The sequence below is a fragment of the Typopeltis vanoorti genome, chromosome 16 (assembly GCF_054136105.1).
Source record: "Typopeltis vanoorti isolate ZY-2024b chromosome 16, IOZ_Tvanoo_1.0, whole genome shotgun sequence".
NCBI classification, from domain to species: Eukaryota; Metazoa; Arthropoda; class Arachnida; order Uropygi; family Thelyphonidae; genus Typopeltis; species Typopeltis vanoorti.
The window spans coordinates 60,812,260-60,836,531 of NC_143564.1; the positions used below are offsets into that span (position 1 = coordinate 60,812,260).

The window sequence follows — 24,272 nt, forward strand, 5'->3', positions numbered from 1 at the left end:
AAAAAAAACTACATTACTATTTTTATTGAGGTCTCATTAGTGGGAGCCAAACCCAGAGAGTGATAGTAAGGTTGAAGTAATGCAGAAGTCATTTTGATATATATGAAAATATGGCTCTCACTGATGAGACCTCAACAAAGGTCGAAACCAGTCTGGGTAGTGACTCTTCCCATAATGCATAGCATAGCATAGCATTATACATGTCTGCAAGGAGATGTGCTTTGCATTATGGGATACTAAGGCAAGTGCTGTGGAGTCTTAGCTTCTCTATATGAGTTGCTCCAATCCTGAAAATAGTTCAGGCACACTTGTTTGCTTACATTTGGATAAAGGATTAAACCAAGTATATAATTTCTTGGTATCTTTAATTTACATTACTATTATACTGTAAATGTCAAAATTCAATAAAATTGCATAATCTTTTTGTACTACCAAAAAAGAAACATTTGTCTTGTTATTTCTTCTTTAGTTTTGCCCAAGTGAATTTATGATATGCTGACGTTGGATGTTATTCACATCTGTCAGCATGTCACAAAGTTTATTACTCTTGTTTTACAAAATGAAAAAAATAAAGCTGCAAGTGGAGTTTGCTTTTATAGTGCTAGGCCACTGAAGAAATACCATTCTAAGTTTAATTCTAGTTTCTGACTAGAGGAAATTCTCGTAGGCCTTTTTTTCAACTAGATCCTGAGTTAATCTGCCTTTGGCACAGGCAAGCAGTGTTTTTCCTCTCAGAAACTTATTTTTTTTTTTTTATCTTGCAACTCATCTGCCCATAGAACTCAAATTATTTCTGATTTCAGGCAATAATATGTAGTATTAGTAACCACAAGATAGCAACAGTTGTCTACCACCCTCTCCTTCCCAGATGCCTTTAGATCATTGATAGTAATTGGCCAGTTATCAGTGCGCTAAGGGACTGACTGATGCCATCAGTCTTAAAAAAAAAAAAGAAAGTCTAAGACAAAAAAAAGTTAAGCTAAAACAGCCTTGTCTACTCCCTTTGGGGAATAAAAGACATAGCAGAATTTTTATTTAAAAAGAACAAATGATATCATCGTACTGAGAAGGTAAAAATCATCTCCTGTGTTGCTTCTGTTTAACATGTTCATTGCCAATTACGCGATATCGTGCGATGCGAGTTCTCACCAAACGGCCGATCACGCGTTAGCGCGTGGACGTCGTTAACTAAATAAAAAAATTTTTAAAATTTGACCACCACACGAAATTCCAATTTTCAGCTTGTCAATGAAAGTGTTAATGAGAGCAGTGATATTGCAGCCCAACTTGGATTTATGAGATGAATTAAAATTTTTATTTCTGAAGAATTTGAAACTTTGCAGTTCCTTTGAAACTTCAAAGGAACTGCATTTACCAAATATATTTATTAATGAAATGGACTTTTCATGAGAGCTTGACAAAATTGGAGGTTGAAAAAAATAGTTTGTACAGCTTATAATTATGGGTGTGGAGGAGACTTAAGAATCATGGACTGCAAGAATGACTAATAAGAATGTTTTAGAGAAAGAGTATAAAGACAGAATGCGCCTTGGAGGCAATGACCACTAAATGGAAGTTAATGTACTTTGAGCATATTATGTGATCAGATGAAATTGGAAAAGACAGCTGTGGAAGATTGAGGGCATGAGAAGGAGAGGAAGACCTCAAAAGAGCTGGATGGAACACATACAGGATTTCAAACTTACAACTGTGGAAAGAAAAGACAAGGTCGTTTGAGATGGAGAGCCTTTATTCATAAGATCACTAAATGTCCTAAACGACCAGATGGCACATAAAACATATTTCCCAACAGATATCGTATAACCCAGTTTTGAAATGGGCATAGTTATTCCTGTTATTAATTTCATTTGCACTAATATATATTTTAATAGTTAGGTCTCTTTACTCAAAGCAGAGTTCTTATCAATATCTTCATTTCCTCTTTCTTAAAGAATATTGGAGGTGAAAGAATATAGTCAGTCAAAAAAAAAAAAAAAGCTAAAGTATTGTGTACCCTAAACATTAAAGTTTTATTTAATTTACATTATAAGAGCATGTATGTGTTTGTATATGTGTGTTATTAAAAAAAAAAAACTTGCAAGCTTGATATATTTATTCTATTTATAGTACTGTGAACATTTTTGGACCTCTAAAAAATGGATGGCAATGATGAGGACTCCACAGTTAACAATTTGCAATCGGGACCTTCAATAAGACCTTCTTTTGTTCGATTTCTTAATTGGACGCAGCGTCGAGTTGATGTGATATGGATCAATTATGATGGTGTAAGAGTAAGATACAAAACACTCCAACCACGTGAATTTTTTGATGTTGATACTTATGTCAATCATCCATGGATTTTTCGGGATACTGATACACGAGATGTAATGGTAGTCAGCAGCAGTGAGGTCTTTCTTCCAGAAGCTTGGGATGCTTCACTTCCAAATGATGGACCTCGGTCTCCCCACCGAAAGCTGATTTGTATTACTTTGCCAGGTATTTATACTTCATTGATTTATGTTGGACATTATTACTACTTTATGCACAGTACTTTCTGTATGGAAACTAAGTTGAAGGTTAATTTTTTTACATTACTACTGTGATTACAATTTACATTAGCTTAACTACATTTTTTGTTAACTGAGTTAACATCTGTGAAAATTTCTATAATCATCAGTAGTCATTTAGTAAGATTCGTTTAGATGTGCATTCAACATTATTTAGATATACATAAATGCTTTTGCAGTAAGGTTCTGCTTGGTTGTTATCAAAAAAAGGAGCATCACTTCTTACCCTGTGTAAATCCTTAATGTTGGTTGTACATTTGCAAAATATTATTATTATTATTATTTTGGTAACCTCCATGGAGTCTGGAGTCAACACTCATTATGGGAGGCCCACTCAACCAGCAATATGTCTCTCATAAATGAGCTTTGAAGTTATTTACACTGCCTGCATTCACAATGCACTCTGGCAATGCATTCCACTCACTAACAACTCTACATGTAAATCACCATATCTTTATACAACTTCCAGGAATGGCCTCTTGTTCTTCCTATCTTAACATCCACTCTTTTTACAATTCTTTCTGTATTAATCTGATAGAATCCCTTAACTAACTTGAAGGTCTCTATCCTATCTCCTCTTTTCCTCCTATCCACCAACCTCTGTAATCCACATTCCCTCAAATGCTCTTCATAACCAATACTCTAGAGTCCTGATATCACTTTGGTCATTCGTCTTTGGACCATCTCTAGTGTTTCCAGATCACAGTGAAAACTAAATGACCAAATCTGAGCACAACAGTCCATATGTGGTCTGACCAATGCTTTATATAAGGGCACTACCACCACCTTCTTATCCCTGCATGTCAGTGTACTTTTTATCATAGCAACAATAAGAAGTGCAACCTTTGCAACACTTGTGATGTGCCCTTGTAACCTCAGTCTGCTGTCTACCATCACTCCACGATCCCAAATCTCATCCACTTTCTGAAGCACATCTACAACAATCTAATACATACCTTGTATCTTTGTATCCCAAAGTGTAACACCTTGCATTCATTGATATTAAAGTAATCCCAGTCATTTGCCCAAGCTAAAAGTCTATTCAAATCTTTCTAGAGAGATAATTAGATAATTCCTGTAGAGATTAACATCAGCACTACTGCTGACAGTTCTACTTAACTTTGCATCATCAACAAAGATTTGAAGATCCCCCAGTCAATCTATATGAAATGTTATTAACAAATAAGTTAAGCAGTAAGGGGTCCCAAGAACAGAACCCTGAGGCATGCCACTGTTCACCTTCCTTTTCTGAAACATTGCTTCATCATACACAACTTGCTGATATCTTTCAGAAGGCCAATCTTCAATCCATCTAACCAATCTGCTCTCTCTAATTCCATCTTCTACAGGCTTATAAACCAATCTGTCATGTGGTAAACTATCAAATGCCTTTGCAAAGTCAAAAAAAATCACTGTGTATGAATCTCCCTTACTCAACACATTCATCACCTTATCATAAAGCATAAGCAGATTGCTAAAACAAGACCTGCCCTTCACAAACCCATGCTGACCATCATAGAAAATCTTTTGTCCATCCATCCATCCAGTCCTGTATTCTATTCTGAACCAATTCTACAAGACTTTGATCATAACTGCAGATATATACAGACCAGTCTATAATTGGAAACTTTTGTTTTAGAACCATGCATGGTGAGAGGTACTATTTTGCCTTCTTTTCACTCCTTACAAACCTTCCTCACTGCAAGACTTGGCTAACTCTTGCACATTCTTTAAAGATACATTTTGATATGCCATCCATTCCCACAGCTTTATTAACATCTAACACAATAAATACAGCATCATTTACACGAATATGATACACACTGATGAAGTGCACATTCAATAATTCCACTACATTCTTTGCAACAATCACTGTTGCTATTACTATCCACCAGTGTCAACCTGTGATAATTATTTTTCCTCTTGCTTACCATATAGCAGAAGAATTTCCTTGAATAACCTTGACCTGACCAGCCAATCTCTGCTCATAATATACCATTTCTTTCTTTACTATGCTCATCACCTTCCTAGACTTCACTTTATACTCTTCCTGGATCAGATCGCCACCAACTGCTTTGTACTTCCTCCATAACATTTTCTTTTCCACTTGCTTTGATTTCATTGTTTATCCATTTCACTCCTGCTCCATTTACCCACTTTACATTGCTTCTATCAGATACTAGCTTATGAATTTCCATGCACTCTTACCATCTTTTCTGTAGCTCATAAAGAAGCCACTGTTTAGTTATCCCTTGATAATTTCATAAGAAAGAATTGAACAGCCAAATTAAACATTTTTTTTAAGAAATTTTATATTTTCTTATACTATTTATACTGTATTATATTAATTTGTATTAATAATTACATACTGAAATCCAATTTGTGTGTGACTTCTCTGACTGAAACCAACAGATTTAACTTTTAAAACATTTTAATATATTACCACATGCACAAATTGTAAATAAGCCCTATGTGATTAACGGGTACAGGGATTAAATCTGACTTACTTAAAATTCGAGTTGCATACAGTTTGTGTAATGTAACTCTTATTGGAACTGTTTGTATTTAATTAAGAATTATTAAAGAAGTCTCATAAATATGCTATAATTGAAGGCACTGTATGTGGGTGGTCTGAAATGTTCTTGGCCTCGACCATAGATAGCAACACTATCGGCAAGATTTTTTTTTTTTTTCCTATGTTGGTCGAAATTGCAAGTAATTTGTTTTATAAACCTGTCTGAAACAAAAGTGCTGTCTGTATCCCTTGAAATGGATAAAATTGAGTATCGTGCAGCTATAAAATTCTTTGTAAAAGAAGGTTTAATGCCAAAAGAAATTCATTTGAAGTTCATAAAAGTTTATGGTCACTCTTCTTCTCCATTTTCGACAATTAACAAATGGGCTGCCGAGTTTAAACATGACCATAGCAGCCTTGAAGATGATCCACTTGAAGGATGTCCAAAAAGTGTAACAACACTAGAAATCATTGATCAAGTGCACAATATGGTGTTGGATGATCGGTGAGTCAAAGTGCATGAAATTGCTGAGACTATAGGCATTTCAAAGGAACGTGTAGGATATATTTTGCATGAAGAATTGTAAATGAAAAAGCTTTGTGCAAGATGGGTGCCATGCTTGCTCACAGCAGATCAAAAACGTACTCACATGAAAATCTCTGAACAGTGCTTGGAGCATTTTAACAAGAACAAAACTGATTTTGTGCATCGATTTATTAGTATGGACGAGACTTGGATTCACCATTATACACCAGAATCCAAATAGCAGTCAAAACAGTGGACAGAAGTCAGTTCAGCTCCAAAGAAGACAAAGTCGTTTCCATCGGCAAGAAAGGGCATGGCATCAGTGTTTTGGGATGCTAAAGGCATTTTGTTTATTAATTATCTTGAAAAGGATAAAACAGTAACCGGAGAATATTATTCTGATCTTTTAGCCAGACTAGACAAAAAAAATCATGAGAAAAGACCTAGTTTGCAGAAGAAAAAAATCATCTTTCATCACGACAATGCACCTGCTCACAAAGGTGTTTTGGCAATGGGAAAATTAAGGGATCTGCACTATGAATTTTTTGAACAGCCACATTATTCCTCAGATTTGGCTCCCTCTAACTTCTATCTCTTCCCAAAACTAAAACTCTTCCTTGCTGGTCAGTGTTTTTCTTCGAAACAAGAGGTGATTGCAGCTGTAGAGGGGTATTTTGCAGATCTTACTGAGAACCACTACAGGGATGGGATAATGGCACTGGAGCATCACTGGATTAAATGTATTGGTCTTAAGGGAGATTATGTTGAAAAAGAAAAATAATTTTGAAATTATAAATTCATTTTTTCATTATTAGGCCGAGAACTTTTCAGACCACTCTCATATGTTCTCCAAGAATGTGCTTTCCATTTTTATCATAAATTAATTATGCCAAGAAATTATATTCTTGGAGTCATCCTTTATCCAAGTGTAAGCAAACAAAGTTTGTGTGTGAAATAACTTCACGACTCAGCTACTTGTATATAGAGGCTAATGACTTCACATCAATTACCTTAGTATCCCATAATGCAGAGCACATATCCTTACGGACAAGCATAATGCTATGTATTATGGGAAGGGCCACCACCCAGACTAGTTTCAACCTTTATTGAGGTGAAAAAGTAAAGGGATGCTCAGTATAGGCTTAGAGTAGTTAGTATGGGGGTTGCAAGAGAGCCTGATAGTATTAAGAGAAAGAAAAGGCAGATAGATAGATATAGTATGAGAGATAGAGAAAAGGCCTCAGCTCTTTTATATCATCGTATAGCCAAAGGCTGTTAGTTTTCCTTTTTCACCAATCTCATGTGGATGAACAACCAAAAAACCAATTGAAACTAGATGACTGATATCCATGTGGTTAGCCTTATCTGAGTTAACTGCCTTGAGTTGGCCTTCTCTGCCTGGGATTGCTTTACAGTCATTGGAACCATTAAGAGGATGCAAGGGCGTGCCAGTAGTGTCTGGTACCTGTGTGCAAAACCCTTCCCCCCCCCCCCCCCACTTAAAAAAAATGTTTTTTTTTAAAGTATTTCCTCTTGTTTGGCACCTTCACTATCCTGGCACTTGTGCATCGCACGCATTGCACATATGGCCAGCACGCCCCTGAGAGGATGGAACTATTTAAAAAACCTCTCATAGCAAAAACAGACTGAATTTTATTTTCCACTGGTGAATATTGCATAATGTGGGTGGTCTACACCATCCAGTCAGAAATTTGATATCTCCTAGAATGCTTCTTTCTAAATACAAAAATCGTCTGACTGAACAATAAAATTTCCAAAATATAATATTATAAACATTTGGATGTCATATTGCTAGTTTTCAAATTCATGTTTCTTTCTAACCTTCCATAGGTATTTTAATTCATCATCATCAAAATCCTGCAATGTACCCTTCAAGGGGGTATACAGGATATGATAGTACTACATGAAAAATTTGCATCATTACTAACTTCCTATCTACAATTTTCCTCCAAATCAGTCTGTTACTTGTAAAGACTATAACATTATCAGATCTTATATTTCTATCATCTAAGACACATTGTACCGTATCAATCCACGTATATCTTCATCTTCCTCTGGATCGTTTTCCTACCAGAGAACACTTGTTTTGCTAATCTTTCCTTGCCCATTCTGTTTAAGTGACCATACCACCTGAGGTTTGCTCTGCTATCGCATTCCTGGATGCTGACAATATCAAGTTCTTTCCTAATATCCTGGCTTTTAATATGATATTGCCATTGATGCCATCTGTTCACGCCTCTAATCTTTCTCAGGACTCTCATATCTGTGGTCTTTGGTCAAGTGATTTGCTTCTGACCCAGCTCTCAGATCCATAAGTTAAAATTGGTTTGAACACTGTCTTGTATACAGCTAATTTAATGTTCTGACTAATTTCTCTCTTATTCCATATGAATTTATTCAGTTGATTTCCTACCATATACCAGCTTCGTTGATTCTGTTGTCAATTTCCATATTTAATTTGCCATCTTCACTAAAAATCGTGCCTAAGTAGCTGAAATGTTTTACTTGTTCCACAGGTTCCCCCATTCACAACACAGTTGACATTTTCAACGATTCTGCCTATTTTCATTGTCTTTGTCTTTTTATTGTTGACCTTCATACCATATCTATTACAACAGTTATTCAATTTAGTCAGGGAATCTTGCAGATTTGTAGCGGATTTATTTAGAAGTATAACATTATCTGCATAAAGCAGAGCTGACATTAACATCTCCAATTTTGATATCATATTTAATACCACTTTCTTTCATAATGTGATCCACATAGATAATGAATAACAGAGGGGATAATGTACATCTTGTCTCACACCAGATTTAACATTAAACCATCTTCCTGTACTTCCTTCAATTCTAACTGCTGATTTACAACTCAAATAGAGACTAAGTATTGCTTGATATAATGCCCCATTGACACCATATAACTGTAGCATATTGAACAGCTTCTCTCTTGGCAGCACCTTGTCATATGCCTTTTCCAGATCGACAAAAAACTTAAATACAGATCTTTGTTATATTCCCATGATTTCTCTATTATTTGTCGTAAAGTGAAGATCTGATCCTGACAACCTCTATTTGGCCTGAATCCAAGTTGTTCTTCACCATGCTTTTCTTCCACAATTATTCTCAACTGTTTCTCAAGTATACTAGCATAAATCTTACCAGGAACACTGGTAAGATTTATAGGGAAATACCTCTGTAATTCTCACATTCAGTTTTATTTCCCTTTTTATATATGGGTACTATGAGAGCTCTACTCCAATCATCGGGAATTTGCCCTTCTGTCCAAGCCTTCTGAACTATGCAGTGCAGCCACTGTAACACTTTTATATCACCATACTTCAGCATTTCTGATCGAATATCATCTACTCCTGCTGCCTCTCCACATTTCAAGTCTTTGATGGCTTTTTCTACTTCAAGTATGGATATGTATTCCTGACTATGCCTGTCGAGTGTTTTTTACTACTATACTATCACTGCTTGTTTCATTTAGCAATTTTTCGAAGTAATTACTCCATACTTCAAGGATATCTTTTTCTCCCTTTTCATGTCACCTTTATCATCTCTAATTCCTTTTACAGCACTCTTTCCTCCCTTTCTAAGCTTCTTCAACAACCTCCAGAATATCTTACCACCTTCCTGATATTTATTTTCTATGTTCTTACCAAAGTCTTCCCATCACTTTTATTTAGCTAGTTTTACTCACTGTTTAGCTTTCTTACTTTTGTCTCTGTTTTCTCTAAGAGCACAAGCTGATTTATTTGCCAGGAACTTTTGATATGCTTTCTTCTTCTCCTTTACTATCTCGTTAACTTCCTGTGTCCACCATGGAATTCTGATTTTTCTATTCTTGCTGACAACCTCACCACATGTCTCTCTGGATGAATCAATCAGGGTTTTCTTTAAGGCTTGCCACTGAATCTCAAAGGTTTGGTTCCTGTTCTCAAACTCTTTCATTTTTTTCTTCAATAATCTTTGTGTATTTTAGTCTACAGTTCATATCTGAGAGCTGCTCAACTTTTAATTCGCTTTAAAACTTTCTTATATATTATTCTTTTCAATATGAAATACAATTTTATCCTGCTCAAGACTAAATAGTGATCACTTCCAATTTCAAATCCTCTGTACACTCTGTTGTCCTGCACCAGGGAGAAAACATCACTATCAACAATAACATAGTCAATGAGACTTTTCTTATTCCTTGCCTCTTCTCTCCATGTGAATTTGTGCGCATTTTTATGTTGGAATATGGTGTTAGTAATAATCAGTCCATGTCCTGAGCCGAAATCCAACAGGTATTTCCCATTATTATTAGCTTTGCTCTTTTCTCCAAATTTTCCCAAAATGTTTTTGTGTGTCTGACAATTTAGATATCCAACAAGGACCAACTTTTCTTTTTTCATTATGTCAGTTGCTTTCTCTAAAGACAAAAAATTCCTCCATTTCTACCTTAGTAGAACCTTCTGTGGGACCATTGGCACAAATGTTTCATTGTCCAGTTCCCCATTCAGATATTTGCCCACATCACTCTACTTGAGACTGCCTGCCATTCAAGAAGATTAGCCTCATATTTAGTGTTGAATACTATGGCTACTCCTTCTTTTTGTATTTTGAAAACATTTTGTATTTATTGCTCAGAAAGATCTCAACAGTTTTTGTCACCCCTATTATGTCGATCTTTTACTTATCTAATTCGTCAGCCTAGCTCCATTTCTTTGCCATTCAGGCTTCTTATGTTGATAGTACCGATCTTTATCTCTGGTGATGTTGAGTTGGGATGTGTTTTCAGATTTGTTCCAGTGGCTGACTTTTCGCTGTTCGCCCTGGTTCCCTGGCGAAAGCAACGGGGGCTTTGTTTAACCATGTGACGACCCAGCCGTCATGAAATTTTGTCATGTTGTACCATCATTTTGTAATTTGGTTTATGCCAATAAGAATACAATTTGGTCAGCTAAATCCCAAATTGTCAGCCCATCCTTATTCGTTCAGTATCCAGGTAGATACCCAACAGGGTGCACCAAGAGAGGGTGAGGATTGGACATTAGGTCAGAAGCCCTGGTTGGTTCTCTGCATTCCTTTAAAGGCGATGTGGAAGTCTCCTCTCAGTTATACAGCTTTGACCCTTAAGCACCCCTGATAGTATTTAATTATAAAAATCAAAATTCTCTTCCTATTGCCGGCAGGTGGTGGGTTCTGCAAAAAAAAACCTGTTCTGTTGTAAGTAACGGAATGCCAAACACATTTGTTCCAAATATGCAGCGCAAGAAGGCAGCTATAGAATGCATGTTCTACATGTTCTACTGTTTCCAATAGGTAACAGATGTCACAGATTCGATCTCTGATGTTAAAGCACCTCCATGGTATTGACTGTAAGGCAGCCATATATGCAATTCTCCAAGCAAGATCCCTTCTGTTATGGTATCCTTGGAACTGCAATCAGTTATGAAACAAAGTGTTGTTGTCAGTACCCAACTGTGGAAGTTTGTGGCAAAAGAGATTAAAGATTTCTTTATACCCAATTTTACTTTTTTTTTTTTTTTTTTTTTTTTTATGGAAAGAATGTCAATGCCAGGGTGTTGTAGCAGTCTTAGAGTTAAGCACAGAGTGTTATAGTATTCAGGAACATTCTCAGCTTTTGGACCTTTATAATCATTTACCAAACAGGGGAAGATGAAAACCCAGGTAGTACAGGAGAAGGCCTGCACATGTATGATTAGTCTGCAATATTTTAATGATATTTTAACTGTATTGCCTGAATAGCAGAATTTTAAGACTGGAAGTCCAAATCCTCCATGCTTCTTTGAAGAAATTCCTTTTTAATTTCTTGGTATTGACTGGACCAAAAAAAATTACACAGGCTTACTCTATAATTGCTATTCTTCAGCTTGTGTAATGTCTGTAATATTTATTATGTACAACTGAACAGGAAAGATTATGGTTTTGAGTACTATGGCTTTAGAAGGAAAGGAAAGTGGCCCTATTTTCCAATCTTCTAAGGTTTCAAAATTCTTATATATAAATTCATCATCATCATCATCATCATCATCAAATTCCTGCCATGTACCCTCAAGGGGTGTACAGGATATGACAGTACTACATGAAAAAATTACATCATTACTAACTTCCTATCTACAATTTTCCTCCAAATCAGTCTGTTACTTGTCAAGACTCCAACATTATCAGATCTTATATTTCTATCGTCTAAGGCACTTTGTACCGTATCAATCCACCTATATCTTGGTCTTCCTCTGGGTCGTTTTCCTGCCAACCTGGCAGAGAACACTTGTTTTGCTAATCTTTCCTCTCCCATTCTATTTAAGTGACCATACCATCTGAGATTAGCTCTGCTAACGCATTCCTGGATGCTGACAATGTCAAGTTCTTTCCTAATATCCTCATTTTTAATATGATATTGCCATTGATGCCATCTGTTCACGCCTCTAATCTTTCTCAGGACTCTCATATCTGCGGTCTCTAGTCTTTGGTCAAGTGTTTTACTTCTGACCCAGCTCTCAGATCCATAAGTTAAAATTGGTTTAAACACAGTCTTGTATACAGCTAATTTAGTGTTCCGACTAATTTCTTTCTTATTCCATATGAATTTATTTAATTGACTTCCCACGATACCAGCTTTGCTGATTCTGTTGTCTATTTCTATATTTAGTTTACCATCTTCAGTAAAAATTGTGCCTAAGTAGCTGAAATGTTTTACTTGTTCCACAGGTTCTCCATTCACAACACAGTTGACATTTTCAGTGATTCTGCCTATTTTCATTGTCTTTGTCTTTTTATTGCTGACCTTCATACCATATCTATTACAACAGCTATTCAATTTAGTCAGAGAATCTTGCAGACTTGTAGCGGATTTATTTAGAAGTATAACATCATCCGCATAAAGCAAAGAGCTGACATTAACATCTCCAATTTTGATATCAGGTTTAATACCACATTCCTTCATAATTTGATCCATATAGATAATGAATAACAGAGGGGATAATGTACATCCTTGTCTCACACCAGATTTAACATTAAACCATCTTCCTGTACTTCCTTCAATTCTAACTGCTGACTCACAACTCAAATAAAGACTAAGTATTGCTTGATATAATGCCCCATTGACACCATATAACTGCAGCGTATTGAATAGCTTCTCTCTTGGCACCTTGTCATATGCCTTTTCCAAATCGACAAAACTTAAATACAGATCTTTGTTATATTCCCATGCTTTCTCGACTATTTGTCGTAAAGTGAAGATCTGATCCTGACAGCCTCTATTTGGCCTGAATCCAGCTTGTTCTTCACCAAGCTTTTCTTCCACAATTCTTCTCAACCGTTTCTCAAGTATACTTGCATAGATCTTGCCAGGAACACTCAGTAGGGAAATACCTCTGTAATTCTCACATTCAGTTTTATTTCCCTTTTTATATATGGGTACTATGAGAGCTCTACTCCAATCGTCGGGAATTCGTCCCTCTGCCCAGGCTTTCTGAACTATGCAGTGCAGCCACTGTAAGACTCTTATACCACCATACTTCAGCATTTCTGGTCGAATATCATCTACTCCTGCTGCCTTTCCACATTTCAAGCCTTTGATGGCTTTTTCTACTTCAAGTATGGATATGTATTCCTGACTGCATGCCTGGTCAGTGTTTTTTATCACTGTGCTGTCATCACTGCTTGTTTCATTTAGCAGTTTTTCAAAGTAATTACTCCATACTTCAAGGATATCTTTTTCTCCTGTTTTCATTTCACCTTTATCATCTCTAATTCCTTTTACAGCACTCTTTCCTCCATTCCTAAGCTTCTTCAACAACCTCCAGAATATTTTGCCACCTTCTTGATATTTATTTTCTATATTCTTGCCAAAGTCCTCCCATGACTTTTGTTTAGCTAGTTTTACACACTGTTTAGCTTTCTTACATTTGTCTCTGTATTCTGTAAGAGTAAAAGCTGACTTATTTGCCAGGAACTTTTGATATGCTTTCTTCTTTTCCTTCACTGCCTCTTTAACTTCCTGTGTCCACCAGGGAGTTCTGATTTTTTTATCTTTGTACACAACCTCACCACATGCCTCTCTGGCAGAATCAATCAATGTTTCCTTCAGAGTTTGCCACTGAATCTCCAAGGTTTGATTCCTGTTCTCAAACTCTTTCATTTTCTTTTCAATAATATTTCTGTATTTTAGTCTACAGTTTACATCTGAGAGCTGCTCAACTTTTATTCGCTTTAAAACTTTCTTACATGTTATTCTTTTCAATATGAAATTCAATTTTATCCTGCTCAAGACTAAATAGTGATCACTTCCAATTTCAAATCCTCTGTACACTCTGGTGTCCTGCACCAGGGAGAAAACATCACTATCAACAATAACATAGTCAATGAGACTTTTCTTATTCCTAGCCTCTTTTCTCCATGTGAATTTGTGCACATTTTTATGTTGGAACATGGTGTTAGTAATAACCAGTCCGTGTCCTGAGCAGAAATCCAACAGATATTTGCCATTATTATTAGCTTTGCTCTTTTCTCCAAATTTTCCCAAAATATTTTTGTATGTCTCAGAATCATTTCCTACTCTACTATTTAGATCCCCAACAAGGACCAACTTTTCCTTTTTCATTGTGTCAGTTGCTTTTTCTAAAGCCTCAAAAAATTCCTCCACTTCTACCTTAGTAGAACCTTCTGTGGGACCATAGGCACAAATAAGTCTCATTGTCCAGTTCCCCATTCTCATATTTGCCCACATTACTCTACTTGAGACTGACTGCCATTCAAGAAGATTAGCCTCGTATTTTGTGTTGAATACTATGGCTACTCCTTCTTTTCCTCGATTGTTATTGCCTGAATATAACATTTTGTATTTATTGCTCAGAAAGATCTCACCAGTTTTGGTCTTTTTTGTTTCAGTCACCCCTATTATGTCGATCTGGTACTTATCTAATTCCTCAGCTAGCTCCATTTCTTTGCCATTCAGGCTTCTTACGTTGATAGTACCGATCTTTAACTCTGGTGATGTTGAGTTGGGGTTTGTTTTCAGATTTGTTCCAGTAGCTGACTTTTCGCTGTTCGCCCTGGTTCCCTGGCGAAAACAACGGGGGCCTTGTTTAACCGGGCGACGCCCCAGCCGGCATGAAACTTTGTCATGTTGTACCATCATTTTTTATTTTGGTTTAACCAATAAGAATACAATTTGGTCGGCTAAATCCCAAATTGCCAGCCCATCCTCGTTCGTTCAGTATCAAAGTAGATACCCAACAGGGTGCACCACGAGAAGGTGAGGATTGGACATTAGGTCAGAAGCCCTGGTCGGTTCTCCGCATTCCTTTAAAGGCTATGTGGAGGTCTCCTCTCAGTTATACAGCTTTGACCCTTAAGCACCCCATATATAAATTCTTGAACTGATAATATTGGGTAAGTGAAGAAGGGAATTCCAATTATTCATCATTGGGAGCCAGATCCAGAAGTGATACCAAGGTTGAAGTAATGCAGAAGTTATATCTCCATATACAAGGAGTGAAAAGATGTCACACCTTATTACTAAAATACTCTGGATTAGAGATAGATGTAGAAAGTTTTTAAAGAATAAAAGATGAAACCAAGAATATAATTTCTTGGCGTCATTAATTTATAATGTAACCAAGTGAAAAAAACTTTCAACATCTACCTCTAGTCCAGAGTATTTTAGTAATAAGATGTGACACCTTTTGACTCCTTGTATATAGAGATATGACTTCTGCATTACTTCAACCTTGGTATCACTTCTGGGTCTGGCTCCCACTGATGAGACCTCAATAAAGATTGGAATCAGTCTGCATAGTGGCTCTTCCCATATACATGACTGTAAGAATATATGACTGTTGCATTATGGGATACTAAGGCAATTGATGTGAAGCCTATATACAAGTAGCCCAGTTGTGAAGTTACTTCACGTGCAAACTTTGTTTGCTTACGCTTGAATAAAGGATGAAACCAAGAATATAATTTCTTGGCATCGTTAATTTACAGTATTAACCAAGTGAAATAACTTTCAACATTTTTATCACTATTTAAATTTATATTGAAATCAGTTGCTTTAAGTATACAAAAAAAAGTCACAGTGTGTCTTTGTGTGTAAACTTTTGTTTGCATACATATGCATAAGTATGATGTGAGAGAAAGCAGGAATATAATTTCTAATCTAATATACAAGCTGATCTCGATTAACACAATTCATCCCATGAACACATTGTGCAAAAAGGAAATTCGTTAATTGAATAAATATGACATGCAAAATTGTCTAGAAGAAATTTTAAAATATTTAAATAACCTTTTAACTGTACACCATGTAAAAGTTAATGAAAATAGTCATACTGTAGATTTGCTGCCTCCTAGATCCCTTACAGTTTTTCAGCTAAGGTAATAACTTCTCATTTTTTTATTGCAGTCATTGTTTTTCATTCTTTCTTTTATCCATAATTGACAAGGGTAGAAAATTAGAATTTTTAAATGCAAGTCTGCACATGACTTTATCAGAGAGACAAACAAGTAACACATCTTCTTCCAATGATTCATGGAACACACTGAGCCGGGAAGTGGACAAATGCTTGTTCATTGCCTACCTGACACACATTAAGCTTAGAGCACACTTTGAATCTTTTTTCAACTATCCTATAAAAAGTTCATGTTTACTGAAATTTTCCTCATGTCAAGTAGAAAGTGGTATCATTTTTTTCAAAACGCAGTAACTGAAAAACATGGTAATCTTACTTGCATTATTCCAGGCCTGGCTGTACTACCTAATAAAGTAAAAAAAAAAAAAAAAGCTTTTGCAACTATCTCTAATTTAGAAAAGGCTTAGTTAAATATAATGCACTACTTAGCTTTTCTTGTATGTTTCATGGTGATTTTATATAATGTAAATTTATAACAAAATGATTTAGATAATAACTCTTCGAAAAAATTAACAGAGGGTATTATATGCTTCCTAAGGATGTGCTTTCATTTTTGGTTGATCCTTAAGGCATCCACATTGATTGGATATTTAAATCTACAGGAAAACCTCGCTTAACACAATTAATTAATCCATCAATTAATGTGCACTATGCGAAATTGCGTTAAGCAAATACAATAAACAATAGGAATAATTTATAATTCACCATCAGTTAGCGTAAATTTGGCAAAAAAAAATTTACAGTATAAGCTATATTAGAGGATAAAATCATCAAAGTTAATAAAAAATAAGTTGCTTAAATTTTTATTTAATGTCTTGACATTTGATTGGGTAGGAAATGATTGTCAGACATACAAAAATATTTGGAGAAAATTTGGAAAAAAGAGCAAAGCTAATAATAATAATGGCAAATACCTGTTGGATTTCTGCTCAGGACATGGACTGGTTATTACTAACACCATGTTCCAACATAAAAATGTGCACAAATTCACATGGAGAGAAGAGGCAAGGAATAAGAAAAGTCTCGTTGACTATGTTATTGTCGATAGTGATGTTTTCTCCCAGGTGCAGGACACGAGTGTACAGAGAATTTGAAACTGGAAGTGATTACCATTTAGTCTTAAGCAGGATAAAATGGAATTTCATATTGAAAAGAAGAACATATAAGAAAGTTTTAAAGTGAATAAAAGTTGAGCAGCTCTCAGATGTAAACTGTAGACTAAAATACACAAAGATTATTGAAGAAAAACTGAAAGAGTTTGAGAACAGGAACCAAACCTTGGAGATTCAGTGGCAAGCCCTGAAGAAAATACTGATTGATTCTGCCAGAGAGGTATGTGGTGAGGTAGTCTGCAAGGATAGAAATATCAGAACTCCATGTTGGTCACAGGAAGTTAACGAGACAGTAAAGGAGAAGAAGAAAGCATATCAAAAGTTACTGACAAATAGGTCAACTCGTGCTTGTAGAGAATACAGAGACAAATGTAAAAAAGCTAAACATTGTGTAAAACTAGCTAAACAAAAGTCATGGGAAGGCGTTAGCAAGAACATAGATAATAAATATTAAGAAGGTGGAAAGATATTCTGGAGGTTGTTGAAAAAGCTCAGAAATGGAGGAAAGAGTGCTGCAAAAAAGAATTAGAGATGATAAAGATGACATGAAAACTGGAGAAAAAGATATCCTAAAAGTATGGAGTAATTACTTCTAAAATTGCTAAATGAAACAAGCAGTGATGACAGCACAGTGTTAAAAAAACACTGACCAGGCATGCAGTCAGGAATACATATCCATACTTGAAGTAGAGAAAGCCATCAAAAGTCTGAAATGTGGAAAGGCAGCAGGACTAGATGATATCCAACCAGAAATGCTCAAGTATGGAGGTATAAAAGTTATATAAAAGACTTACAGAGCTATTTCTCTACTGAGTGTTCTTGGTAAGATTTATGCAATTATACTTGAGAAATGGGTGAGAAGGATTGTGGAAGAAAAGCTTGGTGAAGAACAAGCTGGATTCAGGGCAAATAGAGGCTGTGAGGATCAGATTTTCATTTTTCGACAAATAATTGAGAAATCATGGGAATACAACAAAGATCTGTATTGAAGTTTTGTAGATCTGGAAAATGGTGACATATGACAAGGTGCCAAGAGAGAAGCTATTCAAGATGCTACAGTTATATGGTCAGTGGGGCATTATATCAAGCAATACTTTGTTTTTAGAGTTGTAAGTCAGCAGTTAGAATTGAAGGAAACTGTTATATGCATGCTGTTCTTCTAGTTGAAGGAGGTCATTCTCACTTAAATGTTCTGAATGGGAATCAAGCAAGTTTCTCACATCTTCATTATCCAGTTCATTAAATCTAAGTTCTTTCCCAATTATGCTGATTTCTTCAATAATGTTAGATCTTTGATTTTGCACACGATAAACTAACATAGGCTTGAGTTTAAAATTGCCTTCTGCATTATCTCCGAATAGTGTAAGACGATCTTGAGATGCTTCAGTTTTAGCTAGGAAAGTTTTTGTTGGCTTATGCTTCCAAAAGATACCAATTTCGTCAATGTTGAATATTTGCCGATTATAAACACCTTTCTGAATTATCCTTTGTAATTCTTCAGGAAACTTGGCCACAGAATCTTTATCAGCTAGCAGATACCCCAGTTATTCTTAGGTTATGCAGTCCAGTTCGATTTTTAAAACGGCCAAACTATCCTAAACTCACAGTAAAGCTTTCACATTCCTCTTGAAATTTGGATTCTTTCAAATGAGGTAAAAATATTGAAAGCTTTTGCCTGAATATTCCCTGTACTAAAAAGTATTATTTATTGGTTACAATCCTCAATCCAGAGTGATAGAAGGCATTCCATATTGATCATTAACACCACAACCGGCCATGACATCTATAGACTATAGATGTCCAGCTAAATCTGGATATGATTCTGTAACACTGGCTGAATAACATGTATAAAAAGTGCAATTTGGTCTCACTATTTCATCCAATTTGGCCAGTGTGTGTGTGTGTGTGGGGGGGGGGGTAAATGGCATGTAGGTGATTTGCATGCTTAAAGAAACAGTGGCAACTTTTCCTTGTTCTTTGCTCTTATTTAATATAGTCCAAACTGTAGACTTATTTAATACAGTCCAAACTGTAGGGATACAAGATGGCACAAACCTAATAAAGGTTCTGTGCCATCTTGTATCCCAGGCTTTGCACAGTCATTGTATTACTAGCACCACTTTCATGTCTCTTAATGACTTCCAGCTTTTCCACTCGCTGCAGATTGGCGACAAAAAATTTGCGTAATGTAAAATTTCACATAACGTAAAAAATCACGTTAACTGATTAATCACTTGCTTAAAGTGGGAAATAGTGGCATTTCACTCAGTCATGCTAACTGATTATCGCACATATCGAATTTGCATTAAGCAAGGTTTCCTGTACTGTACTTATCAGTGCTCTCTATCTTGGGTATAATTAAGCAAGAAATTTAAAAACAAGTGCTTTACATACTCAAGCAACTTGTTCAGAGTAGACTTTTTACAAATGCCTGTGGAATATGCAGGATTCAAATCCATAGCTTTTGCAATAAATATGCAGTGCCCTTTTCGCAAGTGAGCTACCAAGGCAGGGAATACTTGCTTCAATTGATATAAGTTGGAATGTTGCTACACTTCTTCCCAGGAAGTCCTTAAACATAGTTACCAAATGATGGACTGCTGTCCATCCAGATGGTCAATGAATTTGTTGAGTACTATGAACAATGCTCCCTCTAATTTTTGCCTGCCCATGTGTGTACGAAAAATATTTTGTCTGCAAGTTTCCAGTCTCAGACTCAGTGTGCGCTAATGTAATATTTCTCATAATTAATGTAGCCCTTTTTCCATCTAGCTATAACTTGTAAAATTGCAAGCACACTAATTAATTTGCTTAAAATCTGTGTAACTATAAAGATCCATCATCATTTGCATGAATTTGAGTGACTGCACTATTTAGACCAGTGTTTTTCAAAATTTCTGATGACAACCAACAATAAAAAAAAATATATATATATATATATATATATATACACCTTACATTTTGCCCAGTACACACACACATATAACTAAGAGTTTATAAGGCAGGACACTGGTATAACTTTCATTTTAAGTAACAACATGACGTTTCATTCTAATTGTACAGAATTTCTTCAGGTATAAACCTAGTGAACTAAACAAAAGACTAACAAAGGTGACAACCACTATGTAGTTATAAAAGAGTTATTATGGTGTATGTTTACTCCTGGATATTGAAGTGGGCTATGTCAAGGTTTTGTAGATCAGACTAGTGATCTCATTTTGATAAAGGGGTAAATACTACTTTGATTTTATATTAAGTATTTTTTGTCAGTTTTATGGAAATAGAGCTAATATATGGAAGCGTGATAATGCCTCTGTTTTCTTTTTCATTAGAAATTTCATGTCTTGATGTCGGTTTGATTAGTCTGGAGATGTCCATAATAAGATGACCAGCCATTTTGCTGGTCATCTTACTATGGACAGACAAAAATCAATTGAATAATGTATTGAAGAACACATCCGACATACTGAATACCATAGGTGTGAAGCCTCAGTTTGTTATCACATGTGCTCTCTTCAGCTGACCCACAAGGTGCTTCGTGAATGAGACATCAAGTGTCATTGGATAAATCGAACTATTACACTGTTGCTGTGACACAACTGAGAAAAAAATTTGGGAGTCTTTGGAAATGGCACTGGAACTAAACATCTAAATATTAACCCAAGTAGCAACTTGTCTGAATATATACTAATGATAGCTAGTATATATTCAGACAAGTTTTCTTTTCTAGAGCAATCCCTCGATTAGTGCACCTAATGTGTTCTTTAAAACAGGCACACTAATTGAATATAATAACCTATGGGAAAAAGTATAATTCGTTCCTGAAATTTCTTTTTTGAACCTTAATTTTTTTATAAAAGAATTAAGGTATGTCTCAGGGCCTAGTTAAAGGAAAACTATGAAGCTGAAAGACAATAAAACATATTCAGAATATAAATTTTATTATTCTACTTCTTAACAAAGAATTGAGCTAACGTAGTTTGGCGGGCATTTTGTTTCTTTTTTTTTTTCATACAACTGACGATATGGCCCTATCGCCTCTTCTGCAAATTTTACTGCTTCTCTCTTCATCAGGGTCAGCCTCTAAGCACTGCTGCTTAAAAACTTCGATCGTATGAAAAATATTTTCAAATTGTTTCTGTGAAATCTCTTTTGGTTGACTACCAGTGGTTAAATTTTCTTCATATTCTTCGGGATCTTCCCGCTGTGCATCTAAATTTAACAGGTCGGAATCACTCAATTCTTCAGAATGAGATTTAATTAACCCTTGGACGTTTTCATTAAAGGGGAGAAAGAAATGAAGGACGTACGAATTGGTCGCCAACACGCGAAATCACGTGCTTTATAGATAAAATTTCCCAACTGTTATACAAGCAAAATAGTTACCACTTTAAAACCTACAATGATCATAAAAGAGAAGTTAATTTTCCGATGTGTAATAATAAACAACTCATCCCGGAAGACGGATTGATTACCTTATTATCGGAATGGATTCTCCTTTTTGTGACATGCTGAGAAGTGTCGAAGGGTCTCGAATCTGTGGGCGTACTATAGCAGACGACAAATTTTGGAGGTAAAAATTTGGAACATAGTATACATAGTGTACATGGAAGTAGTGTAGTATTCCATTAAAAATAACTTTTTAAATGTTTTAAATCGGTAACTAAATTATTTCATTCTGATGAGTGATTTTTTTAAAATAGCCATAAAAATGTTTAGATAGAAATTTTTTAAAATCTGTAACATTTATTTTTAAGATGTATATAGGTGCACTAATCAAATTTTAGAGGCACACTAATCAAATTTTAGAGGCACACTAATCAAATTTGGATATAAAAAAAAATGACGCATTAATCGAGGGAGTACTGTACATTAGTTGTCACCTTTGTTAGTCTTTACTGTTTTGTCTACTAGTTGTATGTTTACACCTGAAGAAATCCTGTGCAATTAAGATGAGACATCGCGTTGTTACTTAAAATAGATGTTATATATTGACTTTTGACTGAGATCTTGACCCATCAGAATAAACTTTTAATATATTGTGGTTGGTGTGATTTGCATACCCAGGTCTTCTCTTTTATATATGTATTGCAATTATAATTTTGTTTTACTACTAAACGTAATTATTTAATAAATTATGAATCTTTTTAATTACAAATAAATTATTTAATGAATAAATTATTCATTATTTCAGTATATGCTTTGAAGGAAAGGTGTCTGCAAGTAATTCGACCATACTTGCATAATGAAAATGATATTGACAGACTTCGGATTCCATATACCCTTCAGAAAGAACTGAAAGCTATTCTAAATAAAAAAAGAATGACAGTGGGATAGGATAAACAAAATCTGAGTTACGAGTACCAGTGCATCTGAATCAGCAGTAGCATCTATTTTCAAGTTGTTTGTGTGGAAATAGCTTCATCACAAGTAATCTTTTCTTTCAAGGGTGATATGTAAGGATATAATATAACAAATCAACATCTTATATTATATTATACCCTTTCAAGGATATAATATAAGCTGTTGAACTGTTTGCCTATGCAAGTGAAAAAAGCAGAGCGGACTATGCAATAAAATTGGCTATTTTACTTATTAATTTTCTACAATTTTGTACTCTGTTATTGAATATTTTATAACATTATTAGAAATATAAATTTATTTCATTGTATAATGTAACTAAAACTCTTATTAATGTTTGGAGTGTGCTATCTGCTGCTTTTTTCCTGTTAGCAATATAGCAGTTTTCAAGAACATGAAACATAAGCATATAGCATTTTAAGAACATAGTGACACCTTGGTCCTCATTGATTTATGGCAGTTCATGATAAACTTCACTAACAAAGGGGAAAAAAAATGAATATAAGTAATTGAAAAATACTGTAATATTTAATTATAAAGCAGTTACTTAATGCATTCACACAAACATGCATACCTGTCTTTTCTTTTTGGGTATAGTTCGACCACAGAAGCGAGAGCTGTTGTTGGCAGACTGCCAAGAAGAGTCAATTGTTGAAGAGGAGAAAGAAATAAGGCAATGTATGAATTGGTCACCAACACACGAAAGCACGTGCTTTATACATAAAATTTTCCAACTGTCATACAAGCAAAATAGTTACCACTTTAAAAACTACAGTGTTCATAAAAGAGAAGTTAATTTTCCAACGTGTAATAATAAACACTTATCCCACAATATGGATTGATTACCCTATTATCGGAATGGATTCTCCTTTTTTTAACATGTGCAGAAGTGTCGAAGGGTCTCGTATTTGTGGGCATACTATAAGACTGGTAAGGTTATTGTCGTTATCTTACTCTTGGTGAAGTTCTACTTTATGATTGATAATTACTTTCATGATGTTATCCATTCACATTAGTGATTAATGCTCTGAAATTTGGTTTGCTTGTAACTTTAAAACATCCCCAAGAAGTTACACACATTTTGGTTAATTTTCTTGCTTCAGCTTATCCAGCAGTACTTTCTGCACTGTCATTACAAATGAGTAGCATGTTGCATTACATCTTATTTAACCGAGCACTGAATATTTTATCCACAGCAGCACTGACTCAGCCAAAGAAACAAAGTTATTTGCACATCAAAAATAAGAATGCAATGTGGACACATGAGCATATATTCTGATAGAATATAGCAAAATGTAGAAAAACTAAGGTGTAAAAGTAACTTAACCAAATGGAGTATCAAAGAGAGACTCACCAAATCATTTGGTGATCATAAGAGGCAATATAAAAATTGTAGACATGAAAGTCTGAATCATAGAGTAAATGAAAAATTATGCAATGAAGTAGATGGTTGGAGTAATGTAATTAGGCTAAGTACTAAAGATGAAATAAAAAACAAAAAAAAACATTGGAAACCTGAAATATGAAATGGCAGTTTGAAATAGAGGATATCTAACCTGTCAAAAAGGTATTCACATTTTACAACAGTTAAAATCTAATTTAGTGGGTAGAATCTCAGATTGGAATAGATCTCTTGTTGTACCAATTTATTAAAAACAAATAATAATAAATAAATAAACAAGACTATGTCCAAATATGTAATAGCAAAATTTAGTAGAAATAGTGATGACTCACTGTGGCCAGTCTG

At 35.1% G+C, this 24,272-nt stretch overlaps 1 protein-coding gene across 2 annotated transcripts in view; it reads left to right on the top strand.

Annotated features, from left to right (window-relative positions):
• Positions 1–22,875, top strand: part of Vhl (von Hippel-Lindau protein) — a 39,828-nt gene extending 16,953 nt beyond the window's left edge. For both annotated transcript variants that reach the window (XM_090406379.1, XM_090406377.1), the window contains exons 2-3: positions 2,128–2,496; positions 22,359–22,875. In XM_090406379.1, coding sequence (XP_090262505.1) covers positions 2,157–2,496; positions 22,359–22,501 — 483 coding nt within the window. In that variant the 5' untranslated portion in view covers positions 2,128–2,156 and the 3' untranslated portion in view covers positions 22,502–22,875. The remainder of the gene's footprint in view (positions 1–2,127; positions 2,497–22,358) is intronic.
• The last annotated feature ends 1,397 nt before the right edge of the window (positions 22,876–24,272 follow it).